The 22125-nt window shown below is 40.8% G+C and overlaps 1 protein-coding gene across 1 annotated transcript in view; it reads right to left on the bottom strand.

Annotated features, from left to right (window-relative positions):
- col5a2a (collagen, type V, alpha 2a) overlaps nucleotides 1-21340 on the bottom strand; it is a 39233-nt gene extending 17893 nt beyond the window's left edge. The window contains exons 1-12 of the mRNA XM_048238871.1: nucleotides 21095-21340; nucleotides 3900-4118; nucleotides 3747-3763; nucleotides 3595-3627; nucleotides 3455-3487; nucleotides 3175-3228; nucleotides 2766-2858; nucleotides 2035-2109; nucleotides 1348-1392; nucleotides 600-653; nucleotides 245-298; nucleotides 103-156 (exon numbers count right to left, since the gene is read on the bottom strand). Coding sequence (XP_048094828.1) covers nucleotides 103-156; nucleotides 245-298; nucleotides 600-653; nucleotides 1348-1392; nucleotides 2035-2109; nucleotides 2766-2858; nucleotides 3175-3228; nucleotides 3455-3487; nucleotides 3595-3627; nucleotides 3747-3763; nucleotides 3900-4118; nucleotides 21095-21182 — 819 coding nt within the window. The 5' untranslated portion in view covers nucleotides 21183-21340. The remainder of the gene's footprint in view (nucleotides 1-102; nucleotides 157-244; nucleotides 299-599; nucleotides 654-1347; nucleotides 1393-2034; nucleotides 2110-2765; nucleotides 2859-3174; nucleotides 3229-3454; nucleotides 3488-3594; nucleotides 3628-3746; nucleotides 3764-3899; nucleotides 4119-21094) is intronic.
- Between the last annotated feature and the right edge of the window lie 785 nt (nucleotides 21341-22125).

The raw sequence follows: 22125 nt of genomic DNA, 5'->3' as shown, positions 1-22125 counted from the left end.
ATTCAAAATATACATAATACTCAAATAAGGCTGTAATTTATGAAATGGATGAAATATAAAAGATTTATCTAAGCAACCAGAAATAACGCTTTTCAGGTTTACCGGTGACCCTGGAAATCCCATCTCCCCATTCTTTCCTCCAGTTCCTGCTTCACCCTGGGAAAAAAATGATTGACACATCAAGTTAACCATAGAAAGTAATGGCACGAAAAACACTGAGACTTTGGTGAAACAATCTGCTTACATCTTCACCAGGTTTTCCTGGAGGGCCTTCAGGACCTCTTGGACCTGAATTTCCCTATGAAAGATAAACAGACCTGTTATGCACGTTGTTAGGATTGGGCTATCCAGGCTGTTACACTGAAACAGGTTTGCTGTTAAAGACCTGGCCAAACGTGGATATCTTCAGACCATGTATATAAATGTTTGAATAAATTGTTGTAATAAGATAAACATAAATTATGTGTCTCGATTGCTGGTTCACAAAGATCCTGGCCTTCCTAATTTTCACTTTGTATTTACACATTGTTTATCAAATAAGCTACAACCAGTAGTCATCTCTCACAATTTGGCTGGTATTGGGTAATGTGTCAGCATACCATTGGTCCTGGATCACCAACATCACCAGGGGATCCTTGAGGTCCAGAGGATCCCTGAAACATATGGCCAACGGTCAACGGTCACGGTTTATGGAATAGGAAAAATACAGACTTTCACAGGTACATATGAGTGTGCAAAGAGGAGCATGCCAAGAATGAGTTGTTATGTAAGGGATAATGTATTGTCCGCCGGTAATTATCAGAAAATAAGTCCCGACAGGGAGAACAGAACCCTGACGCGCAGTGGAGGGGTTTTGCTTCGACCTGAAGGGACTTATTTTCTGATAATTTCCAGCGGACAATACATTATCCCGCTTATTACACGGCTACTTGCCAAAACGAGAAAAGAAACCTAACACAATGGGTCTTTAAATTATTTTGCTACCGTTTCGTGTCTTCTGCTGACAAAATAGATAGTTCGCCACACAGATAGAACTTGACAGTTTCAGGTGTTGCGTGGCAACGTCTTACTAGTTTAGCCTACTTTCCCTTTCAATGAAATTCCATTGCAATAAGCGAACCGACGTCTTGCGGAGGGATATGAAAGACGTTAATCAACCCGTTGCCATTGACAGCAGTGATTATATACTTTGCCGGTGATTTATGTAGATTTAACATAGGCCCGAACGTTGGGAAGGCCCATTCATGTGAATGGAACTTTCTGCAGCACTCTAAAGAGCCGTGTAATAAGTAATTGATAATAAGCCTATATTAATTAATCAGACAGATGAAAGCAGAGTTCTCTTACTGGCATGCCGTTTGGCCCAGGGGGTCCTCTTGCTCCAGCCTCACCCTGAAAGGAAAGTAGAACAATCATCAATGGCATATTACCAAAATAATACAGTTCAAGATCTCATTTCTTATTTGTCATGGCCGTTGCTTAGAGACCAATGAGGACTCATTTGGCTGGCTGATTTATAAAAATAAAGGTGGGAAAAGGTCAGATTGACTTCAGGATTGTTGAAAATCATAATGATTTATAAAATGAATTTGAATGTACCTTTTTGCTTTTCCACTAGTTTGACATTTGACACCTTATCCCAAAAAAGTGTCTTCACATATTACGGTCATTCAGTTCATAAGACTAGGAAGGGACAAGTCTGGACATAAACTGGCGAGAGTTAAAAGAAAACTAAAAATATTATTATTATCTCTGGTTTGCAACAGTCATTATTCAGAACAGAATTGTGGCCACATAGTTGATTTTTCTTTGTTCTACTTCTAGTTCTATTGGTTTCTGTTTATCAATAATTGTCTCAGACAAACTGTCATTACCTCACATTTTTTTGTCATTCAAAAATAATACTATAACACTCACGTCATGACACTCCTTGCTATAGCCAATGAGAGAAGACGTGTATGTCTTAAACACATTAACACCCACTATACAGGTTCTATACTTCAGTTAAAAATAACAGCAGCAACCTCTGCTTACCTGCGACCCGTGCAACATTGCCAGGTTTCCTGATTTTTCATCGAATCCTCCAGCCATATTAGCAGACAGCTGGCCCTGGAAACAGCACATGTCTCTTCAGTCACATCCTAATACTTCTGATTATCAAATTAGAACTAAAGTCACACAATTCATTAGTGTGATCTCAAAACTGTAGGACTATGTTTTTGTTTGCCTCTATGACACACACACTGTCACAAAATATATATTCTTAAAGAGCTCAAACAAATATATTGAGTCATAAATTGTAACATCTAAAGAGACATAATAATCATTGTTGCTAAGTTATGATACCCTTGCCGAGGGATAGAAGGCAGGTCATAGATGTGATTAAGCACTGGACTTGGCTGATGACCAGTAATCATAGGAGTAGGAGTGCTGAGAAAATGCTAATGCTAGTCCCAGCGATGTAGGAAATGAACTAAGCATGCATGACTTCTTTTCCACTCAAATACTGGATTTATACATAATCAATATGGCCTCAAGAAAATCTGACAGAAATGGCAGAGCTTAGCACATGGTAATAAAGAAATAATCGACTTGTAAGGGGATAAACCATTGATCAGATCTCAGATGTTAAAGAGGGTTCTGGGGTACTGTATCTCCCTGCAGCCAGCCTAAGAGGAAGATATGAGCTAAGAAGAATAAGGGCTTCCGACTCTAACTTGCTTGACTAGCTTGAGGGTCTCCTGTAGCCCTAATGCCACACTTACTCCTGGATGAGTTGGATGTCCAGCCGGGCCGGGTGGTCCTGGGTTTCCTGGAATACCGGGTTCCCCGTCATATCCTGCTGGTCCTCTTGGACCCTGCAAGAAGATGGCTCCTGGTGAATAGTAGCAACTAATTCATTCAGTACTGTATGTATTTCACGTAAGCATACTGATTAGTGGAGAAAGGCTTGTAAATGGACTGTGGTCAGCATTTATTACATGAACTTCAGCTGACAGAGTGTAAATTCATAAAATCTAGAGGGTGTAATTATTGCTAATACCTCAGACTGGATAGCTGTCCTCTTAACTATCAGTATTTGTGAGGATGATTTCCTCATCTACCAGTCAGTTATCATCAAAGGTTTGTAAGTACTGTGATACAGATGCCATGTTGAAGGCTTTGGTTACTCACAGGTCTGCCTTTAGGACCACGGTCGCCTCTAAATCCAGGTGCCCCGGGAGGACCCTAAAACACAAGCAACACAACAGAGTGACCAGACGAACCAGAACCTGCATTTGTGATACTATAACTCCACACCACAAATTTAACCTGAGACCAAGCACAGTTACTTACTACCACCTAGTGTTCATTGTACGTGCATGACTTTACAAAATAACACAACTGTTTCTCTGCAAGCCAAACACTGGGATTTTTATATGTATTACCAAACTTGCGTTGACAAACAACTCACCATTTGCCCTGGGCGACCTCGAATTCCTGTCACCTGTAATAATATGATGATTAGAGATGATCAAATGAATTAAGCAACGTATCACTGCAGGGGATGAGCAGTTTTACAATATGAATGTACAGCAAGCAGTGTATACATACGAGAGGGACATCTCCTGGCTCTCCTTTTTGACCCTAAAAATAAAACATGAAAAACCTTTTTGAAAACATGAAGCAAGAAACCTTGTGATTATGTTGCAAAACACTGTGATACATGTGTTTTGTTCCATGCAACATAAAACAATGTAGCTCACCTTATACACTGTACCACCTGTAAAAGAAAATTGAAAGAGAGAATAACAACATTAGCAATCGTATTTTTGCATTTGATTATTTTTCTATTTTTACTGGTGTGACTGCTATGTGAGTCTGTAGGAAGGCCTCTTAACCTCTCATGTGCGTCTCACCTGACGTGCCAGTCTCATAGCCGTCCGTGTCGGTCTGACACCGAGGACAGCACTCGCCTGGCGGAGTGTACACCCTCTCACAGTTGGTCATGTCGTCACACTGGACCTCATCACATAAGATGGTCCCGCTGTCACACACACAGATCCGGCATGGCTCTGGCTTCCAAACGTCTTTGTTGGAGTACGTCTGACCGTCCTCCGTACAGCTTTCGTCATCTCCTGCAGACATGACAATAGATCATTCCCATTTAGCATTGTGTGGAAAACAGAATTTAAAAAAAAAAAGGTTTTGGGCTTTATGCCTGAAAACAAACAGGAGAGAGCAGGGTGACAGGAGGAGAGTGGGGGTCGGGAAATGACCCCGGTCGGACACGAGCCCAGGTCCCTGTGGGCACCTGTAATCCTAATGTGGTATGGATGCTGTACCCACTTGTGCCACTCACCCCCCAGGAACAGAGAAATTGTGTTTTTTTTAAGTTGTGGCTTTTTACACAAATTCATATGCATACATGACTGTGATTTCAGTGGAGTAAATGCAGCTCTTACTTCCCTGCATCTGCCATCTAGCCAAGATTAGAACAGACAAAAGAACTCAAAATATTTGACAGTCAACACCAGAAAGCCTTTGTGTGTTTGTGTGTGTGTGTGTGTGTGTATGCCTTTGGGCTCTTTAACCTTCAGGAAGTCACTCTTAAAACCTATAAATGTTTGGTTAAGACTACCATTTGGACAGTTTCTGGAAAAGGTGACCCCCTTTTATGGTAGTCTCTTATGGTCAGACGTTAGCTAATTCTGTCCATATGCAGTCTCCCAGGAGAGCTGTGATTCACCGCTAAAACACGAAGTGGTTTTCTTACCAGATATAAATCATTTTTCCAGAAAAAAAAATGCAACCAGAAATACACTATCACTCTCAAAACTCTGTTTTGTACTATACAACCAAATTCTCCCAAAACTGATAAGCTATGTGTTTTTTCCTGATAAAGAGGTAAGTACATGTGAAAGTGGCACATAATTTGAATGCGTTTTGTAGTAAGCTTGCCTGAGCATGGCAAGGACATGGCAAAGGTCATAAGGGTCTACAAAATTCTATAGTCGTCTGGTACAGCAAAATAACATCTCTAAGTACTTTCCCATTTATGTCTGCTGATAGTAAATATTTATGCAGCATCATATCATTTCCCATCTTATAATCTTTGGTGGCCATTTTGATATGGCAGTATTAGTACATTTCAAGCACTTGGGCATCAACTATCCCTCTCATACATGGTCTTCTACCTGCACGAACACCAGATGGCATTGAAGAGCTTGAGAAGGAATGTTTTTGAGACTGTATACACCAAGCATGGACAATAGGCCCCTACAGACAAAATCACAATGATTTCACTCAAATATTAGTTGAAAAGCTCTTGGCTGTTGAAAACAATGCCTTCAATTCCCTCACCATTTGCAAACAGATTTACCACAGCTAACCCATTATACACATTTCATAACACTTTTGCTACATATCTCCAGGCAAGAATTATAAAATAGATAAATGATCAAACAATCTAGTCATACAGACAATCCTTCCAGGTATTCATAGGTGGCAGTGGAGTTAATATCTACTGTACCATATTATTTATGCTGGTCTCTAGACCTTATTCTTGCACTGTTGCACTGTTGGACTAATGTTGGACTACTTTTTGCACCTTCACCATGACACTCACTCTCTTGAGCACCTTACCAGTCCCGGCCCTGTCACTACAAGCGTCTTATGTTTGATCACCCTCAAACACATTGGACTTTTTAAATGTAATTTATATAGTGTATTTAGTATTTAGTTTTGTTAGTTTTCTTATCTTCTACTGTCTTTATTGTACAGTGGAGTTTACTTATATGTTTATACTTATACTTATGTTTACCATTTCTGCTGTAAGTGCATGTTGTGTGTGATGTCTGTATGCTACTGAGACCCTTGAATTTCCCCTTAGGGATCAATAAAGTATCTATCTATCTATCTATCTATCTATCTACCTAGTTTTACAGACAGTTTGGCAGTCCTGCTTGCTGTAGCTTACTCTGCATGGACACCATAACAGAACAAGCTGATAAGAACCATATCTCCAAAGCACATTCTGGCAAAGGAAAAGATGGAAAAGATACGCTCATTGAAATGCTAATATCCTCGGGATAGATGTTGTTTGAAGTCGTGCTTTAACGTGCCTCACTGGGGAACCGAGAGAGACAGACGAGTCTGATGACTTCGGCTGACAACAGTGTGCCTTGAAAAATCCCTTTTGTAAAGTGCAGACGCTCCGCACAGTGGGTGTGCACATTGCTCAGGTATTAGTGTCTGGGAAGAGGAGGCATTTCCTTTGACCTGGGTGACTAAAGGAAAGCTCTAGAGATGTGTGTGGTATGTCTGAAGAAGAGTTTCCTGCTCCCCTGCATCACAAATGGAACATATGGTGGAGGAACCCCATGACAGCACAGATGTAGAGGCTGATGCCTCATCTGGCACGATGGAAAAATGACCCAATGGCACTCACCATGGATTTTTACGGCCTTTATAATAAACTGTTTGGTTTTGGAGGAGTTGGGGGAGAGGGGTGATTCTCCAAAAATCTTTCCAGTAAACTGTTTCGCAGCATTAGTTTGGCAGTATTTTTTATTTTTTCTATAATTTTCTGCTCTTGGACTTTCAGTGTGCTATTTCATGTATGAGGGATTGGTTTTGAGTGTGAGCTCTCCTATGAGGGAATCAACCAGTCAAAGCATAGAGCGTGCTTTTCTGACATTAAGTTATACTCATGACAGTAAATGGCAGCTATTTTCAGCCTTGACTTTATACATGACATCAATGTAAGTACTTTGTTTCCATCACCAATAACTCATCCCGCACAACTTCTTTGAGCTGAGTAAAAGTCTAAAATGCAACAAAGGACGGGTGGATCTCCATCTAGAAGATTTATGTCAGATATAAAACAATAGCACAGCGAAACTGTTTCAGTCTTCTCAAAAAGTAGCACTAAAACAGCATTGGTTTGCTTCCCCATGATTCTTAGGGATAAAGCTTCAAGAACATTCTCTCTGTACAGGCATAGAATGTAGTCCACAAGCTATTTCGCCAACCCCCCCCCGGTTCCAGCTAATTCAGTGCAGATTCTGTTCTTTCCGCAGACGTTTCTAAAAGCCCACAAATGATGACGACAGCGAAAGCGTACCCCTTTGAGGAGTCTTCCTGATGTAGATTTTCCGTTTGCCCTCCCCCTCAACCTGCACACCCCTCACCGTGAACATGAGCTCACCGGCTACATGTTAGTCTGTATCTGCTCTCCTCGTTGCCCCTCACCCACACTGACTGTAAGATTTTCCTCTGGAAAAAATGGGGGAGATAGCATTTGGTGCGTATCAAAAATAATAGCCCTCCCACGGACATCTAAAATAAGCCAGATAAATAACATCACACTAGCCAAGCAGGGGGGAGGGGAATGATAATGAAATATATCTGTCAAATGTAGGAAACAGGGACAAATGAATACTTTATGGATTTTCCCTGGCTGATGTGGAAATACTCATAACGTGCTGTGTTTAGAGGTTTGCAGCTGTTGCCAGATTGCAGGGGTTAGACAAATGACCTTATGGAAAAAGTGAGTCACTGAAGCAAATCTGTTTTCTTGTGTACAGCAGATTTTGCTTTTACCTTACAAAATGCACGGTCAATAAGGTCTATTAAGTTCCTTAAGCTCCTTGACCATCTTTTGAAAATAATGACAGAAATAAGAGAGTGGTATGACTCTGTGCCAGAAAGACTTTCAGACGCAAGACTGCCTCCTGGGTTCTCAGCTGGGCTTCTTCCAACATTACAAGACTGAGGAAAATGGGAACCAGAGGAATTGGGTCTCTTTTGTGGGCCACACTAAGAAAACGCTGTTCTGCTACAGGAAGATTATTTTTCCTCAACTTTTCAATGTCTTCCATTTTGAAACGGCTGGGGTCAGAGTTCAAAGGTCTTTTCCAAGTCCTTTGTTCAGTGACTACCAAGACCAGTTAGAGTTGTACTTCTCACACTGGCGGTGTCAAATGTGTCTGTAGGAAGTCGTGGAGTGATGACAAAGCTCGTTCATTTACAGTGTCTACTAACAGACACATGGACTTCAAAGTCACTGCGCAACCTATGATTATCCCTTGCCTCCCATGCCCAGATGGGTTTCGTTTTTCTCTGTGGTCTCCTGCGTATTGGTCAAAGGTGTATCAATTCTCAACCAAACTGACCCATTACCCTATTTGTACATTTTAAACTGCCAAATTTGTGCATTAGTAAGTTTGTTACAAACAGAGCAGAGATGGCCGGTCTAGTTTAGGGAGGGGAAAACAGACTAGAGCATGAAACACCTCTTCCTCTGGTTTAGACATGCACCTTCTCACCCTCTTTTCCACAATCAATTTGCTCTGCTCACGGGTAGGGCTGGCTGGGAAGCCCGGCCAGGAAAGTTAAAATGAATAAGTAGCTGACAGCATGTCTGAACTGGTCACTGATGCTAGCGTCTTATGGGGTTCTCTGATGAACACTCCATTGTTCTGATTACTTCTGCAAGTATGTCCATCTGGGCTAGGGAGCGCTTTCTGACCACAGCTGTGGTGGCCTCATAGGATCGCAAACTTTCCACTGTTTCAGGGCTATCCTTAACCACTGCAGTGCTGGCTACTGTCGACTAATGATACACATGGTAATACCACTGCAATGCCTTCCATTGCAGTGGATGGTTGCTGGAACTGACAAATTTACATGTATGGCATGAGACTCATTTCTTGCTAAAGCTAAAATAGATGCTTATTTTCACAGTAATCAGTTAAAATGAGTGTATTACAACTATACAGTATGTACTTTGTAGAGTGTAGAATGTAGAGTGAAATAATCAATTATTTTCACAAAACCTCCATGTCAATACTCTTCCCATCACATAATGTTGACTGGCACAGTGGTTACTCTGAAACCATACGTGGCTTGTACTCTGCCATTTTCTCAGATAAATTACAGCCCTAAAGCCTCAAATTCAGTGAGAGTATATCATTTATGGTGTTCTAACACATTTGGCACATAAACACAGGATTGAAGATCATAGCCTCCACACAGTTTTACACAACGAAAAGATTCAGTAATTCTGCCATCATTTTTTCAAAGCACCATACACAAGTCATTTATCATTTAGCCTAAGTACTGTATATTTAATCACAAACTGTAAATGATATGTGTCCTTATAAAGACCTCCATCACAGAGGACACGTTTATCTTCCTGTAAGACTCTGCATGACCAAAAGTGTGTGAAAACAGTGGAAATAATGGGTCTTCACGTGTGGAGCTCAGACAGCAAGCACAGTTTGATTTGTAACCGCATCTTACATGGGAGTTGGACAGGGGTCAAAACATTTGTTTTTCATATCCTCTCAAGCTGCGTCCACTTGCGCGGATCAAGCCGAGGGCAGCTGACGGGACTCTCCAAACTTACACAGACTCTGAGCGGGGCTCATCGTAGCATGAGGCCCTCTCTATCTGATGCATCTCTATTTTGCTACACAAACTACTCCTCCTCCACCACCCCCTTTCCTCATGATTTATGCTCCACAGGGACTAGTTTGGCAAGGGTGACTCACTCTCGCAGATCTGGCTTTGGTCCTCTATGAAATGAATTCTGTGGAAATTCGGTGGAAAAGGAACCTTTGCCACTACCAGCAGTGTAGAGATGTGAAATACACAACACTAACAACAACCATTTCACAGATAACAATAATCTCTTGCATTGGTTGAGTCCAACAATACAGCACACATCATGTCGTATTTGACATACTGCATATGTTCATAGACAGACATGCAAAGATATACAGTATGCAATCTCCATTTTGAATGCTTGGACATGTAATAGCTACTAATGGGTATAACTCTGCTCCATCCCTAGGCATGTGGCAGCTGAAACCAGGCTGAACTCATATTTCTGGAATTCTTCCCAAACAAAAGTTTATATTAGCTTATTCCAGCCTACTCTAGCAATACAGCGATGGACATTCTGGAGTCTGGGTAACAACTAGTTGATCAAATTTCACGTACAATGCACTGGAGCATTTGGTTTCTGGAGGCGCCCTCTGACTATGTTTTATGCATCGGTCAACCACGTCCGTAATGGACTACTTGCTTTTTTTTTTTGCTGAGATGTAAACTGCCCCCACATTCTCCTCAGTCCACAGTGGAACAACTACTTTCTGTCCTGGGGGATGAAAATATTCCTTCCTGATGTTTCCTTTAACTTGGGCCCTCTTTTTTGTGTGTTGTTTGAATGTTGTCAGGCCTCGTGGACCAGTCACAGCTGGTGGGCAGCGACACTGGCTTACATTGCCCTCTGCCTCCCCAATCACTCAGAGCAAAGCAACAGCGTGTCAGCTAAATATTTACATCACGAACCCCGAGAGCAAGGATCCAACTGCTTTCAGCTCAGCCATATTGTCTCTCTGCTCCATATAAAGCTTGAATTTAACAAGCTGTTTGAACAAAGCACCTTTTGTTTCTTGCTGTTGTTGTTTTTCCATAGAGCTTGTATGCTATTTGTTCTGCTTCTCGTCATTGGAATTCTTATTATTTCCAACTTTTTAAACAGCTTAGGCTTGAAGAATTTGAGGGTAGGGGGACTCCAGAAAGCCATCAGAAGCAACATTTTAACTCTCAGTAGGCAAACCACAACAGTGCAATCCTGAGTTATTGATTCCAGAACTGAATAATATTTGGACACTTGAGGTCACTTAGATGTTTTTTTGGTTTGAGAAAATCAATTCCAATTTCAGACAAACTTGAAAAGTCAGAATCAATTAAATACTGTAAGTAAGTTTGAAGCTGTGGAGTGTTTCACTGTTGAACCACAATGATACAGGTGGGTGCTCATTTAAAAACAAGCTACAAAGAGATACAAATTAGCAGTGAATAATATACACTTTCCAATAAGATCCAGTGGCCACATCCACATATTCATTAACCTGCCTTTTTCATTGGCAGCCTGTTTTTTTCTCTTAGTCACATCCCTGCCCCTGCTGATATTGGCTTAAACTAAAAAGAATGACCGGAGCCCAATCACATTCTCCTAGCCCAGAGGTGGGCACACTACAGCCTGCCGAGCATTTAATTAGGTTATCATAGGCTGCTCGCTATTTTTTTCCTGAGATAGATGACGTGGTTAGCTTAATGCAAACTGCTATTCACTCTTCTTAGAGAACATTGACAATGTCAATGTCAATACAGCGTGTTCTATATAAGGATGATACTTTTTGTGTCCTCTCTCTATCTCCATTGCAGCAGATCTAACTTGAACGTTATGCTACTCCATTTAATAGGGAACGCGTCTGAGCGCGCACAAGAGGGAGAGAGCGAGAGAGAGCGGCTGGTTCCAGCTGGCTTGTCAGTATTGATAATTGATATCTCCTTTTTAATATCAGAAACTTTTAAAAAGAAATGGAAACTTTCATGAAGGCAACAGTAGTTCCCAATAGTTCCCAGAGGGCACTGTGAGAGGGCATAGCCATAGGCTATAGCACTAGCCATAGGCTATATTTGAATGGAGCTGGCAAAAGATCATTATGAGAACGTGCAGATAAAATGCTATTAAAGTGACAGACAGCCAGACGGCCGATTTTCAAAACCTAATGCGGCACTTGAGCTAAAAAGTGTGCCCACCCCTGTCCTAGCCTGTAATAAAAGGCTCCAGTGGCAACTGGACCATCAAGCAAAGATAATGCGGTGTCCAAGAACTATTTGGCACATCGGCATGTTCGGTCAGTGCCCTGATGATGAAAGTCAGTTCAAGTAAACCGCCACCAAGCAGGAGTAGCCTCACAGTGTAAGCAGAAGTCCAACATGCCAATACATATTAGAACCTCAGTTCCAAGAACATTAAAACCTCTGCTAAATCTGATACTATGCAATCATGCATTGTATATGTACATCCTAAAACAGCCACACCAATGGAAAATCTTTTGCTGTTGTTGTTTTTTCCTCAAGTACTCTCCATGATGGGATTAACCTGCTTTTAATTTCTGCTGGAGTCTGTTTGAGATTTGGGAAGAAAGCCATGATTGAGCAGCCTGGCGAGCACAAAGTCTGTTCATAGGGCCCCCTGTCAGTGAGATGGCCCAAATTGCCTTGCTCAGGGTCAGTGACATCACCCGTTCTGGGGCCTCGGGGCAACTGTGTAATTTATCACTTAGTTACCAGGTGAATCCCTTGAAGTTTATTGGTTCTTAAATTATCTTGACAAGAAAATGCTTTGGCTGTTGCATAGACATAACATTTGTGCAAAGTTGCTGACAAACCAGATTGCTGATCAGCTAAAATGACACAAATGCATTTTGAAGGAAAACATTGATAACTTCAAAGTGCAAGAGTCATTGATCCCCGTTGTTCAAACCTTTTACAAATGCCTCCACACTCACTCACATTTCCCAATGCACACACAATACAAAATCTGCAGTTTGAATCAAATAACAATTTTTTTTCTAAATGAATTAAAACTAAGAACCACAAAACATACAAAAAGTTTCTATCATCTACTTACTACAAGAATCGTACACTTGCTTTCTGGGCCAACAGAACTTCAAACTGACACTGTCTGCCATTCGCTTTGAATTGTCAATTTACAGTAAATACAGGTGGGTGCTCATTTAAAAACAAGCTACAAAGAGATACAAATGAAAGCAAATGCAATGCAGCAACCCCCACTGGAAGTGAACACACAGAGAGAACCTGCCTTGATCCACAGCAATCTTAATTACTAGTTCAGTTGTTCTACTGCATTCTTTTCCATGTTGAATTGAGCAAATTGATCTAACACTTCATCTAGCTTTTCCTCCACACAATTCACATCTGCTCTTCACAAAAGGACAAAGAGAGAGCGATGTTGCCTAGACTTTTTTTTTTTAAATCTGGCCTAGTAGAGGCCATCTTCCTCTAAAGACCTATCACATTCTTATCCAAACAGTCATCAACAGCTGGCTTGGCTAGACTCTGCTCCATTAAGCTTCCCCCGGAATCACTGAATTAGTAAGTTGTGTAGTTTTCACAACTGCTGGGCATGCTTATTGTAGGTGTGGTAAGTGTGGCTTTCACATCAGTTTCAAAGTAAAACTAGATGTACCGCAGAGCGGTACAAAATATGACCGCCGCCCAGTCCAGCAAAGAAATCACGCTGAAAGGCCTATATGATTCTAACTGTCTCACTAAATTGCATTATCCACACTCAATTCTCACTGGTATCTGCTAGACAACAAGTACCAAAACATGATTAGTTCATAGATTTCACATGTAAAATTCATTTCAAAATTCAACCCCACCTCCATCTTGCCTGAGAAATTGCCTTGCCTGAGAAATTCTTGATTGTTTGTGTTATGTTTATGTTATGTGTGTGGGTGTATGTGTGTGTGAGTGTGTGTGTGTGTGTGTGTGTGTGTGTGTGTGTGTGTGTGTGTGTGTGTGTGTGTGTACGTGCTTGTGTGTGTGCCTGCGTATGTTCCTGTGCATGCAAGCGTACATCGTAAAGTGTGGGGTTACATGCCCACCAAGTTTCGTGTACCCCGGTCTTTCCCGGGAATCATTGACGGAAATTTGAACATGCGAAAAAGAAAGAAAAAAAAAGGAAAAGAAAAAAAAAGAAAAAAAGAAAAAAATCTGACTAAACCTATATGACCGCCGCTTCGCCGCGCGGCGGTCATAATAATTGGCTGTCAGTAAATAAATACCAGTGATACATATACAGCCTCACTTTACAACAATTTAACACAGGAATATGGATAGATTATGGGTGGAATATGGATGGATTTAAAGGGACACCAGGCAAGCCTGATGCTTTTTCTCTAAAAAACTCCCCCACGCTCGGTCTGAAGCGCTTTTCCTTTTTGTTTGCATCTTCCATCAAGGGTTTTCGCTGCTTCTTCGCCGGCTCTGCCATTATACACACGTTTGCAACAATCGCGTTTCGTTAGCCTGCCTCTGTGCTGTGGATGCAGGATGTAAACTGATCCTGCCGGTCGGATTGGTGCGATACACTGAACTTGCAAGCGGGATATTCTTCCTACAGGCAGTAGGGGCGGGCGAGAGTCTTCATTCGCTCTGTAATGAGTCATTTAACCATATACCGACTTACGAAGATGAGTAATTAACATGAAAACGTTGCCTGGTGTCCCTTTAAGTTTCTTAAAAGTAAAACAGATGGTCAGGATGAAAAGAAATGATATAATGAACTACTTGCAAAAATACAGTTGCAAGCAGCTATGAGGGGCCAAGCATCCCAGCAGGCTACAGTTGCCATGGAAACTTAGTCATTATGTCAAGGGCATGGCTGTAAGCACTGTAAGACCAAAGGTTGGCTGAGATATAAGTGCACTTCCTGTTTGGCGACTTTGCCACAAACAGAATAGTTTTGTGGAAAAATTGAGAAAATCTGTGGGCTGTGAAGAATGGTTACATTTATACAGCTATAGTCCAATATGATGGAAAACTATTATGGATCCATTAAGGATAAATCTATTGTAATTAACATCTTAGGAGTTCCTTTATGTAAGGAGTCCAATGGTGCCTCATTTTTTTTTTTAAATTGGGCATATAGTTGAAAGGTTACATGCTTTAAAACACACCTCATACTTTGACCTGTTGGTGGTGTTTGAGCGCTCAATGTGCATGAAACTTGGTGAATAGAATCATGGGCCTGTTCCCAGTAAGTGTGCAACATTTCATAAAGACTATGGTTGTATGAGCTTTCATAGACTTCAGTTGCAGCAGAAAGATGAATATGCAGCTTTTTCTGCTTGGCCCCCAATTACTTGGTGCATTGGAATTCCCTTGATCATTTGCTTTATGTGCTGAGGGAAATGATCAAATAAATGTCTGTCATACAGATGTGGGAATGTACCTTTGTGCTCTGCGACTGTTTGCATAGTCTTTCCTACTGGTATGAAACGAGCAGTTGACTTTGACATTCGTGAAACCTTGAAACCAAACATCATCTTGTCCAGAGGAAATTCCTCTGTGACGAGACATCCTGCAAAGCAGATAGTGCTGTCTGCAAGAACAGCATGTAGGAGTCTGTGTTATGGCTTATTTACATGGGCTCTGTCTCGCTAGCAACATAGCTGATTGCCACAGGGAAATCAAATCCGCAACCCACAAAACCAACCATTCGAGGCCTCACAATTGACTTCATATCCCACGGGTCCACATGGTCTAGGTTCTGCTTCCATTTTTATGGCTTTTATACTGTGCCAGAATGAAAAGACAAAAACAAAAAAGAAGCATATGGAAACACTCACAAACTGATAAAAAGCACAAAACATCTGAAAAACAAAAATGGTCAAAACGCGGTGTGATTTTGCCAGATCAGATTGGAAGGCTGAATCACAGGGATTCCTCCCATGCAAATATTGAATTTAGACTTTGGCTTCATTAAAGCCAGTCCCATGACTCAGAGTAACTCATGGCAACATCCATGCGCATTCATCTGCCCTTGTGCTGGGAGCGAACATCAGTGGGTGGGTGACACAACAAGGTCCTTCAGCACTTCAGGGCTGACACTTAATGACCTACTTTCTTGCCTTGCCAGTCTGGATAGTCCAGCGTTTCATTTTTAAACATTTTTCTTTCTTTTTTTTTATCAGAGTCAGATGACATGTTTCCCAGCATCTCCATAAGATAGAGCATAGCCTGACTTCCACTAGGAGAGATGTACTCTGAAGGATAATCAGTGCAGTCTTCATGGGCTTGCAGGTTTGCAATGTGTAATATTTTAATATATCATACTTTAGTAGATATCCCTAAATAGAAAATATACTGTAAAGATGCGGTCACTGAAAACATTCTTAGCTGAAGAGCTATTTAGCCATAATTACATCTGTGTTGAACACTAATGAATGCAGAATTAATCCATAAAGATACATAACAAGAGGGCCCAAATCTGTGACACTAGCTAACTAGTTTTCACAAATGCTGGATATGTATGTTTTGCATACTCTACAGTTTATACAGTGTAGGCCTACATTCTGTCTCTCAGCATAGATATTTGCATTTGTTAATACAACAGGTTTTGACAAATAACTAGTGCACAGATTTAGACATAACAGATTCACATGAATTTATCAACTGTATTTACACACTCTTGGTTCCAAGTCTCCCATTTTTTTTTAAACATGAATAAGTCATGTTATTTAATTGTGTATCCCAAGTAATATCAATAATATTGCAATTTGTTTTGATTGAGTAAAGATAAATAAAATAGCAATAACCCAATTACAGTTTCACTGAAATTACCTGGAAAACAAAATAAATAAATAAATAAATAATCATGAAAATGGAGGATAAAACATTTTAAAACCAAACTGTTCATGTGATTTTGAGAGCAATATGAAAACTGTATAAGGCACCAAGGTAATGTGATGCAGATCTTCATAAAAGACAGTAGGGACATATTGAAAATGTTCTGTTTTAACTTTGGTATATGGCCAGCTTGCAAATGTGGCTGCCATGTTTTAACAAAATTCTGATAGAACAAGCACATGACCTTTTTGATGTATTCTGGTTATATATGGAAAGGTTGCCTGGTCAGGCTAAAGTTCCCATGCTCCATTTTGATAACAGATGTAATTGTATTGGACGCCATGTGGACTGCATTTTATTAGATATTGACAGAAATCAAAAGTCTTCTGGAATGCTAATATCGGTTTTCAGCAACTTCATGACAATACTTTGATCAAGATCCAAGACCAGATCAACATCACTATGTGACCTACAGTAATACAAAAAGACATATGGTTGTCCGGGTTAAGAATACACAACTGGTGGAATGTTTTCACCACCTATCAGCAGAAATCACAGCCATGGCATTACCTGTGATTGAAGTATAGAGTCCAGTGCCATTAATCTCTATCCATTGTAGTATAGATAGTGTAGATACTTTTGAATTAATATGCAAGTAACCTAGCCCACCTATTATGACCCTTATTGAGAAAATGATGGTCTGTTGAGAGCCCTGACTTAAAAAATGTAATTTCTTTACACTGCTTCAACCACAAATTGATGTTTCTTTAACTGATTAAACAGTGGGCAGATTAATGTAACCATTGTGGCTAACTGCCATTCCATTGCAATGTTTCACAGCTGAATATATTAATTGAGTCCACCATTTGTTGAATAAAATGTTACCTTTTAAACAAGCATTTAAATGTACTATGTGCCATCCTTGGGCCATTAGTAAGCCACATTAAGCCAGAGGAAGTATATTATTGAGGAGTTCCCTTCCAAAACATGAACACATACAAGTCTGCTTAGTCCTTTGCCATGGCAAAACTACGTTGATTAGCCAAATTATCTGGACTTTTCATCCATAATCAGAAGTGATGGCTCATCCTTCTCTGATTATACAACCAATCGCATGCTCATTATTGTGGTCCCGGTGAAACATGGATGCGAGTATGTTGCCGTGTGTAAACAGCCAACCACAAATAAAGCACTCCTGGGGCCTGATTCTCTGTGCGGAGGCAGGAAAACCAAAACCAGCTGTGTAAACTTGTGTGACTTAAACACCGCGCTCAGTGGGATACCGTGTGGTGCATTCGCAGCCCACCTGTGTGCTCCCCGTGTTTTCAGGTTTTTCCAACCTCTTCACCTTACAAACGCATCAGGTTGTTAGGATTACGGAGCACATTCACAGGGAAGTGGCCCACCAAGTTGCCCCTGACACACAAGAAGGCTAAATTGCCCATCTTAAAATGGGTGATTATTTTCTTAATGACACATTTTCCAATGTTTCTTCAGGCCCTAAGCTGTTCACATTTTTTCCATGTCTTCCAACCCTAAGCTGTTCACTGACACGTTACGTCTGACATCAGCCTTATGACTTCCTCCAGCTCTGAGTTTCGCCCAAGATTTGTTCTAATATTTTAAAAATACTGCCAAAGCAACCATTTCCACATCTGGAAGTCATCTAGTGCTCCGCATTTGCTGACTGCCATAATTTACTTTATTGGTAGTTCCCATGGAGCCTTCTCATGACCACAAGCAGTATTAAAAGTCCATCAACTAAAATGTCTACCCCACAGAAATATCAAGGTCCATCTCTATGGCGTCTCATGTATGACTACTGATTTTGGATGCCCTGGTTTCAGTCCTGGTTCAGGTAAAGCTTGATTCCCCTGTTTTCACATGTGGAGCAAAGAGGCGTGTAATCAAGTCATGGCACAAAAATGCAGCACATGTTTTCCATCAATGCTGTCTTGCGGGCCTGGCAGGGTTTCTAAACTTGGGCATTCAGACAGCTTTGTTAGAAATGTATTTATGGATGCAGACTTGATCTGGCAAGAGAGATTGGTAAGTTGTCTCAGTTAGAAGACCAGTTCCATGAAAATAATTTAAACATGAAACATGAATTGGCTGCAACAATGGATCTAAAGCAACAAATGAATCTTCATTAAAAAAAATTACATGCTTTTGAATACTCTTTCCCACTGCCGTGTCCATAAAAGCATTTAGCGGGCTAAGTGAACACAGTGTTAAGTGGTTGGCGCCTTTGAAGTTAAAAGTGCCATCTGCGGAGATGTTTTACAACTTCTCCAGGATTGTGGGGCCGTGAACCTGGTGGGCGGGCGGTGATGTTCACACGCATTCAAGCATGGATTCCATCATCTACAACTCTGAACATGAACTCCCTTACTTGAGTTACTTGCCCAGGTTACTTGCTCAGAGACCTGATTCACTACAAACATGTAACATGTCTGCTGTCTGTGCTTGACCAGTGACAATTGTTCATCAAAGTTATTCATTCACGATCAATTCATCTTCATGAATCAATTTTACGAAGTCTTATCCTAATACCACCAGTCGACATCCAATTACCAAGACATGGCGACCTCCACAAAACCACTATTTTGACAAAACAATATGTGTCCTTTCTTCGCATGTACGTATTACAGCAGCATTTCCAGCTGCTTTCCATTATTCACTGACATCAACATGCAACCATACTCAATTTTCCGGCGCCATGTTTGGAGAAAGACACTCAACATGCTGGCTCTCTCAGCCTTCATGGACTCAAATGTATAATGCACTGCAGGAAAAAGGGTGCTACCTAAAATCTTTACAAGATCTTTGCTGCCTGCTCACGTAGAAAATGTATTCTCTTCTTAAAGAATACATTTCCACATGCATTCACATGTAGTCTCCTCTTAGAGAACAGTAATATGCATAATAGATCTTTAGGTAAATGTTTGGGTTCTAGATGGGGGTTTTAATGACTCCAAACAGCACATTTACAACTCTCCAAACTAGCTTTTCTTCCAGAAAAATAATTGTGTCAGTGATACATCTGCAACAGACAGGACAATAGCCCATTCCACAGAGCGGCGGTATGTTCTTGTATTCCATGATTGGGTGTGTCAGGAATTTTCTATCAACAAAGCTTTACAAAATCAGCAGCCTACACAAGTCAACACTAAAGCCCAGCTCTTCATGAATTTGACATGTTCCAACAACCACAATGGCTGTGGAAGCCTAGCACAGTGAAGGTACGCACTGTCAACCAGCCACCCTGACTCCATGTACAGCAACTATTGCAGGTCATGCTGCACTTATTCCATGGAATGCTTATGTCCACCCTGTGCAAAGAGGTCCTGCAGAACTACACAAACAAGGATGGTCATTCAATTCCGTTATGCCAAGTGTTGCTTGATCTGTGGTCACGTTTGGTTCATTTCTCCAACTCCAATATATATTCTAATAATATATATATAATTCTAATTTCAGCAGAGTGCAGTTAAGGCAAACTTTTAACCCCAAGGGTGTGTGATTTGATAAGTACAACATCCTTTTACTTCAAGGGTATTTGCTTAACTCCACACAAGTCGTTAAGTTAGGAGTCAGCACATTCTCATATTCACTTCTGTGTTAACATCTTTTAAAAAGAAAACTGCTGTAATCTTGTTTTTTTCCATGAATGTCATATATTGGACAATGTAAAACAGACATCACAGTTGTAGTATGCAGCTCTGCCACAAGGTGTCTCTGTTTGCCCAAAAGTCAATCCATGTTTCCGACAAGTAAAACATGTGTGATTTTCACATGAACTGCTCTCCTCTGATAACACTAGTATGCATAATTAACATATGCTTTAAGTATTTTGATCTTATTGTCAATTTTAGACTGTTGAGCAAAAGCAAAGAAGAACCAACAAAACAAGCACATAAGGAAATTCCCTACATCGCCAAAGGCTCAGACAATCCTGGTGACATCATTTAGGGGGAAAAAATGATGTCATCCCGTTAAAGGAGAGTCTAGGAAAACATTGCTTGGCAGAAATAATAGTGTTCAGGTGTGTCTGGACCGCTTTCTCCTCAGTTCACTTGGGCAATCTATCTCTGTGACTTCCACCCCACCACTGCCATCCTCACCCCCCACCCCACCTACATCTGTGCTGCATTAGACATGCAGGCTGTGTTCCCTCAAAGACGCCTGAGTCCCGATGAAATGGACTCAACAGATGTTTCTGAAGAAAGTGCTGGGGCACCCAAATCTGGATGTGGATAACACTTAGTGAAGCTTACAGTCTGACAACAGGGTTGCGCTATACGCATGGCCCCTATAGGAGCCCCTCTTATGGCTCACATGTTTGCGTTGCCCAAGGTGACATCATCAGCAATCAGCAACAAATGAAGGTACAAAAGGACACAATTAGTCTCAATAGCACTAATTTGCACCCCCGCCAGGGGCAATTCACATCCACATTGTCCCTGTGACAAGATGTCTACAAAAGCATTTACTGAAAGATGTTAAACAGCAATGTTTTAGCATTAGTCAAAATCCCTGACAAAAATCCAGTATCATGTAGACAACTACAATACAGCTATACTTCAAAGTGATAGAATATCTGGAGTTAAAAGGATTTTGCTCTGCATTAAACCTCAAAAAGATGTTTCTTCAATTTTAAAACAATTAATGTAAACAACTAAAATAAATCCAAATCATGTAAGCTTTAAAATGTCAGGCTTCCTTGCCTTATCTTAAAACATCAAACAAATGTCTGAGCCAAACATGCTGAGGTTGGTTATATCACTGTGAATCTGTGAGTCTTAACAACAGCAATTTGCCAATATCCACAAGCCCATCAGCACAATTAACAGTAAAAACAAACAGAACTTACCACTGATGTCTTGGCATTTCACAAACAGTTCTTGTGCCAGAAAGAAAGCCAGAAGTAAGAAAGTCCTGCTTTGCACGAAGCTCATCATGTCTATAGGCAAGACATGAGCCTTCCTCGTGTGCAAAATGGGGAAAAAAGGAGGATGAAAGGTTCCAAGTTATCGCTTCACCATGTAGGCAGACTGCTCCTCTCCCACTAGCAGCAACAAGACCCAGCCCAGCCCAGCCTCTGGAAGCACTTTTTTGTAGTTACAGCTTTAAATAAGAAGAATGCTGGCAGCCCTAATTTTCCTCCCCCTTTTGTCAGTGCTCTCTCATAATCATCCAGTCACAGACAGTAGTTGAGAAACTACACCCTTGTCCACACGTCTCTTCTCTCTAATGAAACTTCCTTCATGGCTTGTTGGTGTTTTAGTAATACTTATAAATGGGAAAAAGTTTTGGTTTAAGGGGGAGAAGAGAATTTCGAGAAGATAACCCAAAGATAAGTTTTTTTTCATGGAACTGCTTTTTTCCAGTGTTGGTTGCTTAGCAAGACCGTAAACTGAGTTTTTATTAGTGGCTTAACGGCACCAATCTCACTGAAAGGCACTTTTTATGGGTGAACAAGAATAGATTTTATGCTACAGCTGTCTTCATTTGAAGAATGGCTGTGGGATCAGCCATTTTGCTCATGTAAAATTGAGACAGAGTGCTCACTCTATCTCTTTATTGTTTGTCTGTGTTCATAGTCACATGAATCAATCCTATACTGAATGTCATGCATATGGGGTGCAATTTTCCTATTGTTCACTAAGTTGGGGAAGCTTCATGGATTTCAAAGCACATCTCTCACATGCTGAACAGATGTTCTTGTTGATATGAAACCCATGATAAACATTAACATTTATGAAACGGATGGAGATCAAGCATAATGTGTGTTACTTCTTATATACAACAGGAGTGTCTCAAGTCACACTTCATTTCAAGTAAAGCTATGCCACCTGGCGATGCAACAGTAAAACTTGTTTGTTGCTTTTTTAGTGTTCAGTA

The sequence above is a fragment of the Alosa alosa genome, chromosome 3 (genome assembly GCF_017589495.1).
Source record: "Alosa alosa isolate M-15738 ecotype Scorff River chromosome 3, AALO_Geno_1.1, whole genome shotgun sequence".
In the NCBI taxonomy this organism is placed as follows: Eukaryota; Metazoa; Chordata; class Actinopteri; order Clupeiformes; family Clupeidae; genus Alosa; species Alosa alosa.
The sequence above is the reverse complement of the archived record's forward strand: the minus strand, read 5'-3'. Positions and strand labels throughout refer to the sequence as shown.